Here is a 14,798-nt window from a genome sequence, read left to right as displayed (position 1 = left end):
TGGATCTGTTCTAATTCAATATGTGGACGATTTATTGCTATGTTCTGATTCGTTTTTGTCATGTTTGAATGATACTAAACTTTTGTTGCTTCATCTCTCGCATACAGGACACAAGGTGGCTAAGGATAAACTACAGCCGTGCCAATCCAGAGTAAAATATTTGGGACACTGCCTAACCCAGGTGTTAGGACATCTCACAAATGACAGAATACAGGCCATACAGAACATGACACTGCCGCAGAATCAACAGCAAATTTGTACCTTCTTGGGAATGTGTGGATACTGTAGAATGTGGATACCAGGTTTTTCTATTTTGGCCTTGCCTTTACAGGACTTAGTCTCTTCCTCAAAGCCCGATCGTGTCACACAGAGGAATCAGAGCAGGCTTTCCTTAATCTTAAGGATAGTCTGACAAAAGCACCTGCATTGGGAATACCTGATTATGAAAAACCTTTTGATTTGTATTACGGAAACCGATGGTTGTGCTGCAGGTGTCTTCACACAAAAACATGGTGATGCCAGTATGCCCGTTGCATACTACAGTGCCCAATTGGACACTGTGGCAAGATCACTCCCCACCTGTTTGAAAAGTGTAGCAGCTACTGCTCTATTGGTGAGTAAAAGTGAGGACGTAGTATTGGGTCATGATATGATTGTCTACACTCCCCATGCTGTATCTGCTCTGCTGAACTCTGCTCAAAGCAGACACGTCTCCTCGGCTAGGTTTACCAAATGGGAACTAGCTCTAATTGCACCTGCTAACATCACTGCTAAACGTTGTAGTACGCTGAATCCAGCAATGTATTTACCATATGTACAACATGATGTACAAAGGGTGGAAGGGGACGAGTTGCTGGCGGGAGGGGAGTTCAGCGGACATAATGATGCATATGATTATGTGGAATATCTAAATCAGACCTTTACTGCTAGACCTGACATACGTGACACACCTTTAGAGAATGTAGATGTGACTTTTTACACGGATGGGAGTTGTCATAGACAAACAGACACAGGTGAGTTATGTACAGGTTATGCTGTTGTAAATGACTCAGACATAGAAGCTGAATCTCTTGGTTCTCCTCACTCAGCCCAGGTGGCAGAGTTAGTAGCACTAACTAGAGCGTGTGAACTGGCAGCAGGCAAGTCTGCTAACATTTACACTGACTCGAGGTACGCGTTCAGGGTGGTGCACGATTTCGGGGCTCTATGGCGTCTGAGAAATGTTATGACAGCAGCAGGCACACCAGTTGCACATTCCCGACACATAAAACATCTTTTAGAAGCAATCCAACTGCCCAAAGCGGTGGCAGTAATTAAGTGTAAAGCCCATACATGTGAGGATGATCTGGTGTCACTGGCAACAACAGAACCGATGAAGCTGCAAAATGGGCAGCAGGGTTAAAAATGTTTTCTCCAACTGAAAAAATTATGTCTTTTCAAACAATTGATATGCTGAAATTAATTGAGATGCAAAATTTGTGTTCAATCCAGGAAAAGTCCATCTGGAAGTCTAAGGGATGTGGGCAAGAGTCCTCTGGGCTCTGGAGGGACGGACAAGGTAAACCAGTAGCCCCCAAGGCATATTACCCCAGCCTGGCTGAGGCAGCACACGGTCTGACTCATCTGGGAAAACAAGGTATGTGTAAATTGGTAAGAGCATACTGGTGCGCACCAGGTTTTTCTTCCCAAGCAGAAAAGAGAGCAATTTCCTGTCTGACCTGCTTGAGGAAGAACATAGGGAAAACGATCCCTACCGAACCATCCCACATTCCACCAACTGATGGACCTTTCCAGGTAATACAAATTGATTTCATCCAATTACCACCCTGCAGGAATCTCAAGTATGTATTTGTGTGCACTGACGTATTTTCTAATTGGGTTGAGGCCTACCCAGCGGCCACTAATACAGCTGCATTTACTGCCAAGAAAATAGTTCAGGAATTTGTATGCAGGTACGGTATCCCTAAAATCATCGAGAGTGACAGGGGTACTCATTTCACAGGTGATGTTTTTCAAAATATATGTAAGCTGATGGGTATTAATAGCTGACTTCACACTCCCTACCGACCGCAAGCCAGCGCCAAGGTAGAGAGGATGAACGGGACTATTAAAAATAAGTTAAGTAAAATCATGGCAGAGACTGGACTAGGATGGCCAGAAGGGTTACCATTGGTTCTACATAGTATAAGGACCACTCCTAGACCCCCTATAAATCTGTCCCCCTTTGAAATACTGTTCGGTAGACAACCTCATTTGATTATAAGTCCACAGGAAGACTTGAAGGGTAACAATGAGGTAACTGTAAGGTATCTTATATCAATGAGTAAGCAGTTAAAACAACAGCAGCAGAAACTGAAATTGTTGTCCAATGATATGCCTGAAACTAACTGTCATGATGTTGAACCAGGAGAAAATGTTATGATCAGAAATTTCTTGCGTTCAGGTTGTTTAACTGATCGGTGGGAAGGTCCATACCAGGTGCTGCTGAAAGTACTACATCTTTGAAGGTGGCTGAGAGAGATACCTGGGTCCATTCTACTCATTGCAAAAAGGTCAATCAACCGGTGGAGAAACAAGTCGGAGACAAGGCTGATAACGTGGACCTGTCTATTGCGAGCTTGTTTCGGGAGGATTGAAAAGGTTGTAGTGAGATACCTGAACTAAAAGAAATTTGCAGGTCTTTGTTGTGACAATGGACTGGCCTGCTGTGTTCATTTTCATATTCTTTTCCAGAGTTTTCACCATTTTGGTTGGCTCAGGGATATCCGGTTTCTGTGATGGGGGACCAATTGAGGAGATGTGAGCTGATGGCAGTGCTGATGGAATGGAGTTAGGAGGAGTGCAATGCCAATCAGGGGAGTGTCTGACCAATCTTAGTACTGTTATTGTTAAGAGAGCTATAATTCCGGATACTCGGGGACAGTGTGGAGGTTTATTGTCTGAAGATTCCTGTATTTGTGAGCTTTGTGGGTCCCTAGTTGATGAGAACTGTATTCAACGGTGCCAGCCTAAATATAACCCGTATTGGGGTGGGTATCCTTTAGAGGATTATCATAGCATGGTAGGCAAAGTGTTAAACCAAACTGATTGCTGGGTGTGTTCACATGTGCCACAGGGACAGCATAACGTAGGGTATGGTGCCATTTCCGCTGAATATCACGGAAATTTTAGAATTACAAAAAGGGAAAACATTGGATGGAAAATTCCTCTCATCCAAACCACCTCATTTCAAAATCTATCAATTCCAAGTAGATAGATCACTTTTGTGTTTAAACATAACCAACCCCAATAAAACCGGGAGTTGGGAAGTGACGGGGAATAATCAGATGATGACCTTCTCACAGAGAGCTGATAATGAGTCCATAAACCATGATCTGTTACGCTCAATTAAATCTAGTGGGAAACATTTTAGGTACCAGTACACATTGAGTTCCACCAAATAAATTATTGGTGGAAATGTGTTTAATGATAATGATGCATACTATTCCTTATATTCTCCCCGATAATGTGTATTTTATATGTGGAAGAAAGGCGTATAAGTGGCTCTCCCCGAGTTCCAAAGGTTTGTGTTACCTGGGAAGAGTAATCCCAGAAGTTATGACCCTCACACATGTTGAAATGCTCGGTATCCATAAAAACACACCATCACCATATCTTCACACGCAGTATGAACACAGAGGCAAACGAAATATGATACCTGGTGACGTGCATAAAGCCACTCAGTTAATTAGTGAGACAACTGGCTTCCAAGTTTTAGTCGCACTGGATCCCACCAGGATCGCTCGGGGTACATTAAATTTTAGATATATTCAGGAACTTGCTAAATTGATAGATAATATCACCGAGATGTATGATGACACATTCGGGTATACAGGGAGAGAATTGCAAGCGTACAAGAAAGAACTGGTGCAACACAGACTAGTGTTAAGTTATTTAACCAATGATACCAGCGACCCCAAAGAGGTGATAGACCGGAAGATGGATGAAATTCTGCAGCTAAAATGGGAGTTTCGGAAGAACCATAATGCTTCAGTGGCTGAAGTAGGGGAGAATATAGAAGGATGAGTCTCATGGTTGAACCCAGTGAAATGGTTCTCAGGCCTAGGGGAATGGGTCCAGGAAGTAATCACCAGCATATGCAAAATCTTGATCCTTATACTGATTGTCATCATAATAATTGGCATATTTGTCCGGTGTGTTCCTATTGTGTTGAAGTGTGGAAAATGTAAATATAAAGTAAAACGAAAGAATGAAATTATGATGGTAGTCAGTAATGGCAATATGAATACTGAGGTAAATATAGAACTGCATTACAACCCTGAACTAGGAAATACCATCATTTAATGTATTATATTTAGACCTGCATAGAATGTATTATTGAAATGTTATTTTTAAAACACCTCAGATAATGTAAAGTCTCAAATTCCCCATCAAGACTGCCTTTATAGGACTGGTGTACCCCCACACCTTTCTCATGATCTTCCAAGATCCGCGGTGTGCGTATAATAGTAGTTTTATGTCCCCACTCAGAGACACATTATTGATGGATTAAGAACCACCTTGTGCCATCCCATAATAACACTAATATATAAATGTAAGCCTAAATTAATTTTTAAAATCAGATTGTGATAGCATGTTGTTCGCTATCAAAGGGTGGACTGTCGAAGCTGGATAATTGGCTGAGACAAGATCAGCTTAAAATTAGATCGTAAAGATGCCATCTTGCGACTGGCCGCAAGACGCCATTTTAGAAAATGAGATCGCAAGACGCCATTTTGCGAATGGCCGCCCAAGCGCCATTTTAGGTAAACTCACACTTAAGTACATATGGCGATATTACTTAGCATCATGCGATTGCATCTTTCACCATTTCTCATACACACATTAATGCGCACAATTGTGCTGTTAACTAGTCGCATATTAGCGAATGCATAAGATCCTGTATGAAAATGCTTTTTATTAGCTTCATGCGCACGCATCTGCCCCAAGTTAACTAGCGTCTTTATATCAAACCCCAAATACTTACACAGTACATATTCACATAAAAGGTTTCATAAGATTTAAAGTATAAGATTCAAGTTTGTTCATTTATTATAATTGCTGTGAAATAAAGGTTATTTGGTAGCTAAGGTTTAATACATGATAAGTAAGTCATGTTTGATATTATACTGATCTGCACTCTTTCAACAGCATTCTGGTATCATCAGTGTGAAGATCGCAACTTGCATTCTCAACTTATGGACCGCAGAGACTTAAAGCACCGAAATGTACATTATATGACCAACTGTTAGGATGTGCATGAGGCAACCAGTTGTTAGAGGCTGGACTGTGTCTATTTGAATCAACCTGTTAAATGCTCTGCAACAGATGTATCCTCCTTGGGAACCAATGGCATCAGCGACAAGCCTCTCTATTGTGTCTGTTTCTGTGAGAGTATAAACATGTGTGTTGTAACCCCAGTCTGTCTTCTTGCTGAATGCTGGGAGACGGGGGTTTCTTGCTGAAGCCTACATCTGGTCCAGAGCGCTGTGTATGTATAACTGTACTTGGGTCTGTATAATTCTTTGCGCTAAATTGTACTTAGATCATAGCGTGTAACGGACTGTACTTTTACTTGAAATATCACTTTGAGCTTTGGAACCACAGGTTCAAGGTCTGGAGTCTTTATTTACTATATGACTGCGTACGCAAAATAGCGTCATCCTTAGAGGCTTATAGGCAGGATATTAGAAGATATAGGCAGGAATGTATAGAGGTTCTAATTCAATATCCTTAGTTAGGTAACTCCGCGGGTGGGTTAGGGTAAGGTACCACTGGGGGGGGGGGGGGGTGAGGCACTAAGGGGGGAGAACTAGGTTTAGGGACTAACAGGGAGATTTAGGATGGGGTGGCGGTGGGTTAGTGTTAGATTGTAGGAACAGAGGTAGGGGTAGAAGGGGGGAGGGTTACTATACTTATCCGACCCTTGTCGGGATCCTGAGCTTCTGGATGCCGTGGGGGGAGAGGGTTAGGTTTAGCTGTCATGGGGAAAGTTAGGGTTAGGCAAGGGAGGGGGAGGTTAGGATTAGGTACTCCCAGGGATGGGTTAGGCACCACTGGGGGGGAGGCTTAGGTTAAGGCACTAAGGGGGGGGTTAGGTTTCGGTAACAAGGTGGGAGGGTTAGGTTTAGGGACTAACTAAGAGGGTTAGGTTGGGGTGGGTGGAGGGTTAGTGTTAGGATGTAGGAACAGAGGGTTAGGGGTAGAAGGAGGGAGGGTTGCTATACTTACCAGACCCTTGTCGGGATCCTGAGCATCGGGATTCCACTGTCGGTATATTGACAGCAGGCATTCCGACTGCCAGGATTTTGAACCCATTCCTGCACGCACTACCCCTACTCACATGATTACATACCAGTCAGCAGAGAGGTTCACATGATTATATACAGTACCATCCAGACATTCCCTCTAAATGCTATAACATCCTGTAAAAAAGTTATGAGTGTTGTGATAGGATCACTGGTCAAGTGGTCTGTGGCAGGTACATTTGTCCCAGATTCCTGCATGTGGTTTAACAAGACGTTAAAACACATGCTTAGGAAAGTGGTTGACAAGGATGGTAGGGATTGGGATTACTTATTGCCGTATTTATTGTTGGCCATAAGAGAAGTTCCCCAGTCCTCCACCGGGTTTTCACCCTTCGACTTGTTGTATGGGAGACACCCAAGGGTTTTACTAGACATTGCCAAAGAGACATGGGAGGGGCAGTCTAGTCCTTACAAAACGGTGATTGAGTATGTTTCTCAAATGCAGGAGAGAATTGCTGCGGTAGTGCCGATAGTGAGAGAGCACCTGGAACAGGCTCAACAGGCACAGCAGAGGGTATACAACCGCAATGCTCGGTTACGCAGCTTTGCTCCTGGGGACAGAGTGTTAGTATTGGTTCCCACTGTGGAAAAAGGGAATTGTAATAGAGCCCCTCCAGTAAATCCAGGGCCCTTAGTTCCCGAAGTGACAGTGGCAAAAACCCTGTCGGCAATTCAACAAGAGGTCAAGGAGTTTCTGATTAGAAATAGGGTGCTGTTCTCCGACGTACCTGGGAAAACCTCGGTCATTAAACATGACATCATCACCTACCCAGGGGTTAAAGTTAATCTAAAGCCCTATAGGTTACCAGAAGCACAAAGAGAATCGGTGTCGAAAGAAATTAAAAATATGCTAGAATTAGGGGTTATTGAAGAATCACATAGTGAATGGTTAAGTCCCATTGTGTTGATTCCAAAGCCCGACGGGAGTGTGCGTTTCTGCAATGACTTCTGAAAGTTGAACAGCGTTTCAAAATTCTATGCCTACCCGATGCCAAGAGTGGATGAACTGATTGAGAGACTAGGGACGGCAAGGTATTTAACCACACTTGACCTAACCAAAGGGTATTGGCAAGTACCGTTAACCGAGAGCGCCAAACAAAAGACAGTTTTTTCAGCGCCAGGGGGCTTGTTTCAGTACAAGATGTTGCCCTTCGGGCTACATGGGGCACCTGCTACCTTCCAATGAATGATGGACAGGATTCTAAGGCCCCATAGACGGTATGCGGCTGCTTATCTGGATGACGTGGTCATTCATAGTCCTGATTGGCAGTCTCACTTACCCAGGGTACAAGCAGTATTGGACTCCATCTATAAGGCAGGTTTAACAGCCAACCCAAAAAAGTGTTGTCTAGGGATGGAGGAAGTAAAATATCTGGGATACACCATTGGCAGAGGCCTGATAAAGCCTCAGCTCAATAAGGTTGATGCCATACAAAACTGGCCACGGCCTCTAAATAAGAAGCAGGTGAGAGCCTTCTTGGGAATTACGGGGTACTACAGGAGGTTTATACCCAACTTTGCCACTATGGCAGTCCCACTGACTGACCTGACCAAAGGCAAACAAAAAGTCATGGTAGAATGGAGTCCTGAGGCAGAGAAAGCTTTTCAGGAGTTGAAAGTAGCGTTGTGTTCCCAACCAGTCCTGATGACTCCTAATTTTGAAAGGGAATTCATAGTACAAACCGATGCATCAGAAGTAGGTATAGGAGCGGTCCTGTCCCAGAACAAGGAGGGTGAGGAACACCCTATTTTCTATCTTAGCAGAAAGTTGAATGTACATGAGAGAAACTATGCCACAGTGGAGAAGGAGGCGTTGGCCATAAAGTGGGCGTTAGAGGCTCTCAGGTACTACTTGGTCGGAAGAAAGTTCAAATTGATCACTGACCATGCCCCTCTGAAGTGGATGTCTGAAAATAAGGACAGTAATGCGAGAATTACAAGATGGTTCTTGGCGTTACAAACTTTTACATTTTCAGTGGAACACAGGCCAGGAAGCCAGCTGGCCAATGCTGACGCGTTGTCACGCGTTCATTGTTTGGGGGCTTCAGTTGTTCCGCCCCACAGGTCGAAACAAAGGGGGGGGATATGTGATAGGATCACTGGTAAAGTGGTCTGTGGCAGGTACATTTGTCCCAGATTCCTGTCTTTTGTGTTTTAAACCCCCAGGAGAAAGTCTGCAGTGTAGCAGGCTTGAGTTTCAGCTTTTTGAAAAGCCGGTTTGGGACCTGGGGGTTGTGGGTGAGAGGAGAGGGAGGGCTCCACCCACGGCCACTCCAGGTTTTGGTTCTCGCAGCCTGGTAACAGGCTTGTTAGTTTTCCACCTGAGAGTGGCCAATATAAGCCTAGTGTGTTTAGGGCTGATTGTCTCACCTGGGAGAGCAGACAGGGAGTTTGCTCAGAGACACTTGAAAACCTAACTGTGAGTGTTGTGCTGTGCCTTTTGTTGCTGGTGAGGGTATTAGGCCCTGCCAGGTTCTGGTAGTGAGGGAACCACCTGTGAAGTTAGTACCCCGACAGGGCTAGGATTTATGTTTATGTTTTCTTTATGTTATTTCTGACATTTGTACAATAAAGACTGGCGCGGACCAGCTTGTACTCGCATCCAGACTGGTGTGCTGCTTCCCTGCTGCTGTGTATGTGTGTAAGGAAGGAGACCCCTACCCAGGAGAGGGACCTCCTAATCTGACTGTGTCACAGTGTATACAAGCAAGAAGTGTTCCTATGATATTATGTGGGCACTCTTAAGACTGCTATACTATCAGATAGAGCTGCCATGCCACATATTATATACTAACCAGCAGAGCGTTCAAAAGAGCTAAGAAAGAGCTAGCAACAAGGTGCTAGGAGAGAACATGTGTGGTGCAGTACAGAAAGAAGTTTCTGACTTCCATGCCACCTGGTCTGGCTACTCAATACAGGCTGCCTATCCAACACACTCGACTTATATGTTTTAAAAAAATAAAGTGGACAGGTTAAATCTCTTTCAGTGGGTCTCATCTACCCCAATCTGTTATTGTCTCCAGCTACCATACTAAGCCCAGCAGGCTAGTTAATGACCACGCTGGCCATTGTTTTCTCCTCTTGCAGAACACATACATGGGATATCTTGATTACAGGAAGAATACTGTTCAGAAGCTTGGCATCAGCCCCAGCACTTGTTCTTTCAACCCAGGTGTATTTGTAGCCAACATGACTGAATGGAGGCAACAGCACATTACCAAAAAACTGGAAAAATGGATGAAGAAAAATGTGGAGTAAGTTATTCCATTGGTATTCAGTAAGTGAAATGCGTCAGTGGATAATGCCCTCCATTAAAACAGTAAAGTTCCTAAGTGCATTCATATTTTTCTTACAGAAGTATAAAATTATACATATTCTGCATAACTTCACAATTTTATTTGTTCTAAGTCCTAAATACTAGGCTGACCAGTGATCAATCCAGTCCCCAGAGTGAGCTAAATATAAAAATACTTCCATGTGCTCAATTTAAACATTCGACTTGTTCAACTAAGGGGTCAATTTACTAAGCCTTGAATGGAGATAAAGTGAACGGAGATAAAGTCCCAGCTAATCAGCTTCTAACTCCCATGTCACAGGCGGTGTTTGGAAAATGACAGTTAGGAGCTGGTTGGCTGACACTTTATCGCCATCCACGTAAATAGATATACACATCAGCAATATAATAATCTCAGAACACAACCACGCTAATTTTCTTGGAAATGTTGTCATTTCTTTGCAGAGAGAACCTGTACAGCAGCACTGTTGGCGGGGGCGTAGCTACTCCTCCCATGCTTATTGTGTTCTACGAGAAACACTCTACTATTCCTCCAGACTGGCATATTCGGCACCTGGGTAAGTACACACAAGCCCATTTTACTTATGAAAAATTGTGTTCTTGAATATGAGAAATAATAGAACGCAACTTTTACGTTCACCTGTCACCTACGCATATTGGAGGCATCAATTTGTTGGCCTGTACAAATATCAATAAGAATGCAGGTTATTAAATTAGAACCTCCTGAATATAAGCCAAGAAGTGCCTGAATGATGGCGCAGATTCCTTGTGAATCGATGGACGGCCTTCTTGTGAATAATGGTTCAGCCCACAGTGCTCTTTACAAACAATAGAAAGCAGTAACCACTGATTAGGTGCTAAATACCATTTGCAGCCAGAAAGGAAAAAGAAAACTAGTGACAACCCATCATGAAAACAAATTAAAAACAAATTTGTTTGCTTGGAACGAACGGTACAATAATCATGGTATACAATTGAGAAGCCGGCTGCCTTAATATCGGCAGCCGGCTTCCCGACTGTCATATCCCGGCGAGGGTGAAATGTCGGGCTTCTAGATGTAGATGCCTGACATTTCCCCGACGGCGGGAGACCGGCGCCTGGCATCCCGATCGAAGGGATGCTGGGCGCCGCAAACGGACAGCCGCGGGGGGGAGGGTTAGGTTTAGGGCATCCGGGGGGGACTTAGGGTTAGGCACCCCTCTGAGAGGGTTAGGGTTAGGCTAAGGGGAGGGAGGGTTAGGCACCACCGGGGGGGCCTTAGGGTTAGGCACCCCCCCCTGGGGGACTTAGGTTTAGGCAGCGGGGAAGGGGGATTAGGGTTAGGCACTGGGGGGAAGGTTAGGCACCCGTAAGGGAGGGTTAGGGGAGGGAATTAGGTTAGTCCAGAGGCGTCACTAGGGTTGGTGTCACCCGGTACTGTAATGCATGGTGACACCCCCCCCCACACAAAAAAAAATCGGGACCATGGAGCGCAGCTCCACGAACTCTTCCCCCTTACCAGTCCAGCAGTCACACTGTGCTCCTCACGGAATGCCAGGCGCACCCGGCAGGCGTGTCGATGCCACGCCCGATATTCTGGGTAGCAATGCTTAAAGTGGTCCTAGAGATGTGGTGGAACGACCCCCCCCTCCCCCCGGCGATTTATCAATAAAAGGACAGCGTGCGCCTAAGGCATGTAGCGCAAAAAGGGGCGTGATCTTGAAAGAAAGGGACATGGCCATACAATACTATCCCTAATTCAAATTACGCCACACAGTAGCACAATCTTATCCACATTACACCGCACATAGTGCTAGAGATTCACATTACACCATAAAGTAGTGTCCCTTATTTATGTTCTGACACACAGGAGTGCCCATTTCACACAATGACCACGTTATTGACACTTATACACAATGCCCACAGTAGTAGTGCCCCTTATTCAATGCCCCCAGTAATAGTGTCCATTATGCAGTTTCCCCTTTAGTAATACCCCTTTATGCAATGCCCCCTGTAGTTGTGCCCAATATGCAGTGCTTCCTGTATTAGAACCCATTATGCAATGCCTCCTATATTAAAGCCCATTATGCAATGCTTCCTGTATTAGAGCCCCTGATGCTGTGCCCCCAGTAGCTCCCCTTATGCAGTGCCCCCTATAGTGCCCTTATACAGTACCCCAGTAGTGCCCTTATACAGTACCCCCAGTAGCACCCCTTATACAGTGCTCCCTATAGTGCCCTTATACAGTACCCCAGTAGCACCCCTTATACAGTGCCCCCTATAGTGCCCTTATACAGTACCCCAGTAGTGCCCTTACACAGTAACCCCAGTAGCACCCCTTATACAGTGCCCCCTATAGTGCCCTTATACAGTACCCCAGTAGCACCCCTTATACAGTGCCCCCTATAGTGCCCTTATACAGTACCCCAGTAGTGCCCTTATACAGTACCCCGCAGGAGCTCCCCTTATGCAGTGCCCCCAGACAGTAGTGCCCCATATGCTGTGCCTTCCATAATGCCCTTATACTGTGCCCCCTATACAGTACCCCCAGTAGTGCCCCCAGAACACCCCCAGTAATGCCCCTTATGCTGTGCCCCCTCCCCTGTGCAATACTTACTTACCTATCTTCAGGATGTCCACTCCAGGCTGGCTTCCACCAGGAGGGTTCCGGGCGCGCACCTCCTTCTTCCTCATGCCGCGCGAGTGATGACGTCACCGCGGCCGGCGTCCAGAGCCACACACAGGCACATAGAAATGCTCTGTGCCTGTCTGTGGCTCTGGACGCCGGCCGCGGAGAGAGAACTAAGTCACTCCCGGCGGCGGCGGCAGAGTGCAGGACCTCGGAGGAAGGGGGTGTGCTGGCAGCAGGTGCGGCCCGCGGGTCTGTATGCTGCTGTTTTTGGTGTCACCCCCTTGAAGGGTGACACCCGATGCGGGCCGCACCCCCCGCACCCCCCTTCTGACGCCACTGGGTTAGTCTATACCTACCTTAGGGACGATCAGGATTTTCACCCATGTCGGGCAGCCACTATCGGGATTCCAACCGATAAATCACACCAGATTCCCTGCAAATACCTCTGAGATGCCAGCAGGAGGCGTCTTTTTTTCCTCAGACGCCTCCTGCAGGCATTAGCATATTTTTGCACAGCAGTTGCGTCCATAGATGCAACTGCTATGCAAAAGCATACACCTCTGAATCAGGTCCTTAGAAACACTTAACTTCATCTATCAGTAGTAATGCAACTTTCATTAACATCCCCTTGTATTTAAAACATGTTTAGTATGCCATGCAGATGCCTCAAATGGCACTTTATGTACCACAGTCCAACACTAAAAAACACACATGAGCTATTGATATATGAGCTATTATATGAGTAGCAAGGGAGATAAAGAAAGACACCACATGCTCAACAATGAACCCCACCAAAGTAGACCAAACGCAATCACCATCCAAGTGACTGAGCGGAGAGGCAATATAATAAAGTTTCAGGTTAGGGAGGGACAGGGACGCCAGACAACTTAAAGCGACACAAAAGTACATAAAGCTATACTTGTCCTCCTTTCCACTCGTATACAAAAGAGGAAAGGCTGGAGTTAATGGCTGAAAACACTTTGAGGAATGTAAAGAGGTGAGTGCTGAAGAAGTTAGAAATAGTTGGACTAAATGACATATCGTAAATAAATGAATACAGCCTGTAACAGTGAGGCACAACTTATACAAACATGTATTTTCTGTTTAAAGTGGTCATTAACATGATTGATATAAAGAAATACAAAGTCTACAGGGTTAAGGGAAATGACGATATCCCGGAAGCAAAAGGAAATACTATACCATTAATATGGAGAATGAAGGACTTGAACAAATTAACAGGGTGACCAGAACCCCCCTTCCCACAAACTTTTCAATAAAAGAGTAGACTCCGAGCAGCCCATGTCAGCCAAAAATAAGAGCATGTCATCTGCTTCCAGAGCTATAGTGTCAATGACAGAACCAGCTCTCAGACCCAGAGTTCCAGGATTGGGCCAGATTAAACATGCCAAAGGTTCAATGGCCAACATGAACAACGCAGTGGAAAGACTAACCACACTGAAGGGGTCTGTAACACAGCCATTGACAGATTCGAGCTGCCAGGAAGGAATATAGAAGGCAAACCCAGATAATAAATAATGCACCAAAGCCAGTCAAAACTGCCCAGAGGTAACACCACTCAAGTCAAAGCCATGGTGGCATCAAGAGCTACCACCACTGCCCCAGAGTCCTCCTCATGGGACATCTCATGGGAGATGGTAAAATAAACGATGGAGGTTCTGAGTGGTAGACTTACCAGGCATAAAACTAGCCTGATCAGCAGGTATAATAGTAACCGTTATCTTTCCCTGGTGTCTAGGTCATTTTATTTCTCCCTTCTTCTATCTCGTATTCCTCAGCCTTGGAGGAGTAGTAGTAGTAGTAGTAGTAGTAGTAGTAGTATAGCTTGCCATACTGATGGATCCTGAACTCCGAGCCAGCACCTATAAGGTCCAGCCAGAACAAGGAAATTTATTGATGCTATTAAAAGTTATTTGTATTTCATTCTGTTATGACAATTATCCTTCATGGGTCCCTTAAACTGCATTATAGTCAATCTATTCTGAATTTTGCATGAGGCAATTCACAGTAGTAGAGGTGTAAAATGGCATTGACTACATTCCATAATTTTATGTATTCCATTTTCTATTAAAGGATGGAGTCCAGATGAACAGCTTTCGAAGAGCGTCCTGCAGGATGCCAAGCTGCTTCACTGGAATGGACGATATAAACCCTGGCAGTTCCCCAGCTCACACTCCAAACTGTGGGACAAGTGGTTTATTCCTGACCCCACAGGGAAGTTCCGGGTCCACCGCCTCTAATCTACAGCAAACCTACTCATTTAGCACCTGTGTATTTACAGAGAAGCATTAATGCAATAAGCACATCAGAATATCTTCTTTCAAAAGTAATTTTTACATTTTGCAAAGATTAATAAGCTCTTTTTTTCAACAGCACCCTAAATCTACAATTATTTTCATTCAGTGACTATGGGCCGCAAACTTTCTTTTCTGTGGCTGATCACCTACTGAAACACATGCACTGCTTTAACAGCCACTCTGGAACCCATCTGTAATTAACTTTTAACATTAGACTTGTGCAATGGAAG

The 14,798-nt window shown here is 44.9% G+C and overlaps 1 protein-coding gene across 1 annotated transcript in view; it reads left to right on the top strand.

The window, feature by feature from the left end:
• Nucleotides 1–14,577, top strand: part of GLT8D2 (glycosyltransferase 8 domain containing 2) — a 42,537-nt gene extending 27,960 nt beyond the window's left edge. The window contains exons 8-10 of the mRNA XM_088453563.1: nucleotides 9,435–9,601; nucleotides 10,087–10,199; nucleotides 14,345–14,577. Of these exons, the coding sequence (XP_088309689.1) occupies nucleotides 9,435–9,601; nucleotides 10,087–10,199; nucleotides 14,345–14,511 (447 nt within the window). The 3' untranslated portion in view covers nucleotides 14,512–14,577. The remainder of the gene's footprint in view (nucleotides 1–9,434; nucleotides 9,602–10,086; nucleotides 10,200–14,344) is intronic.
• The last annotated feature ends 221 nt before the right edge of the window (nucleotides 14,578–14,798 follow it).

Source organism: Taudactylus pleione, unplaced genomic scaffold, assembly GCF_031769625.1.
Source record: "Taudactylus pleione unplaced genomic scaffold, aTauple2 ptg000040l, whole genome shotgun sequence".
Lineage (NCBI taxonomy): Eukaryota > Metazoa > Chordata > Amphibia > Anura > Myobatrachidae > Taudactylus > Taudactylus pleione.
This window is presented reverse-complemented; position numbering and strand designations above follow the sequence as displayed.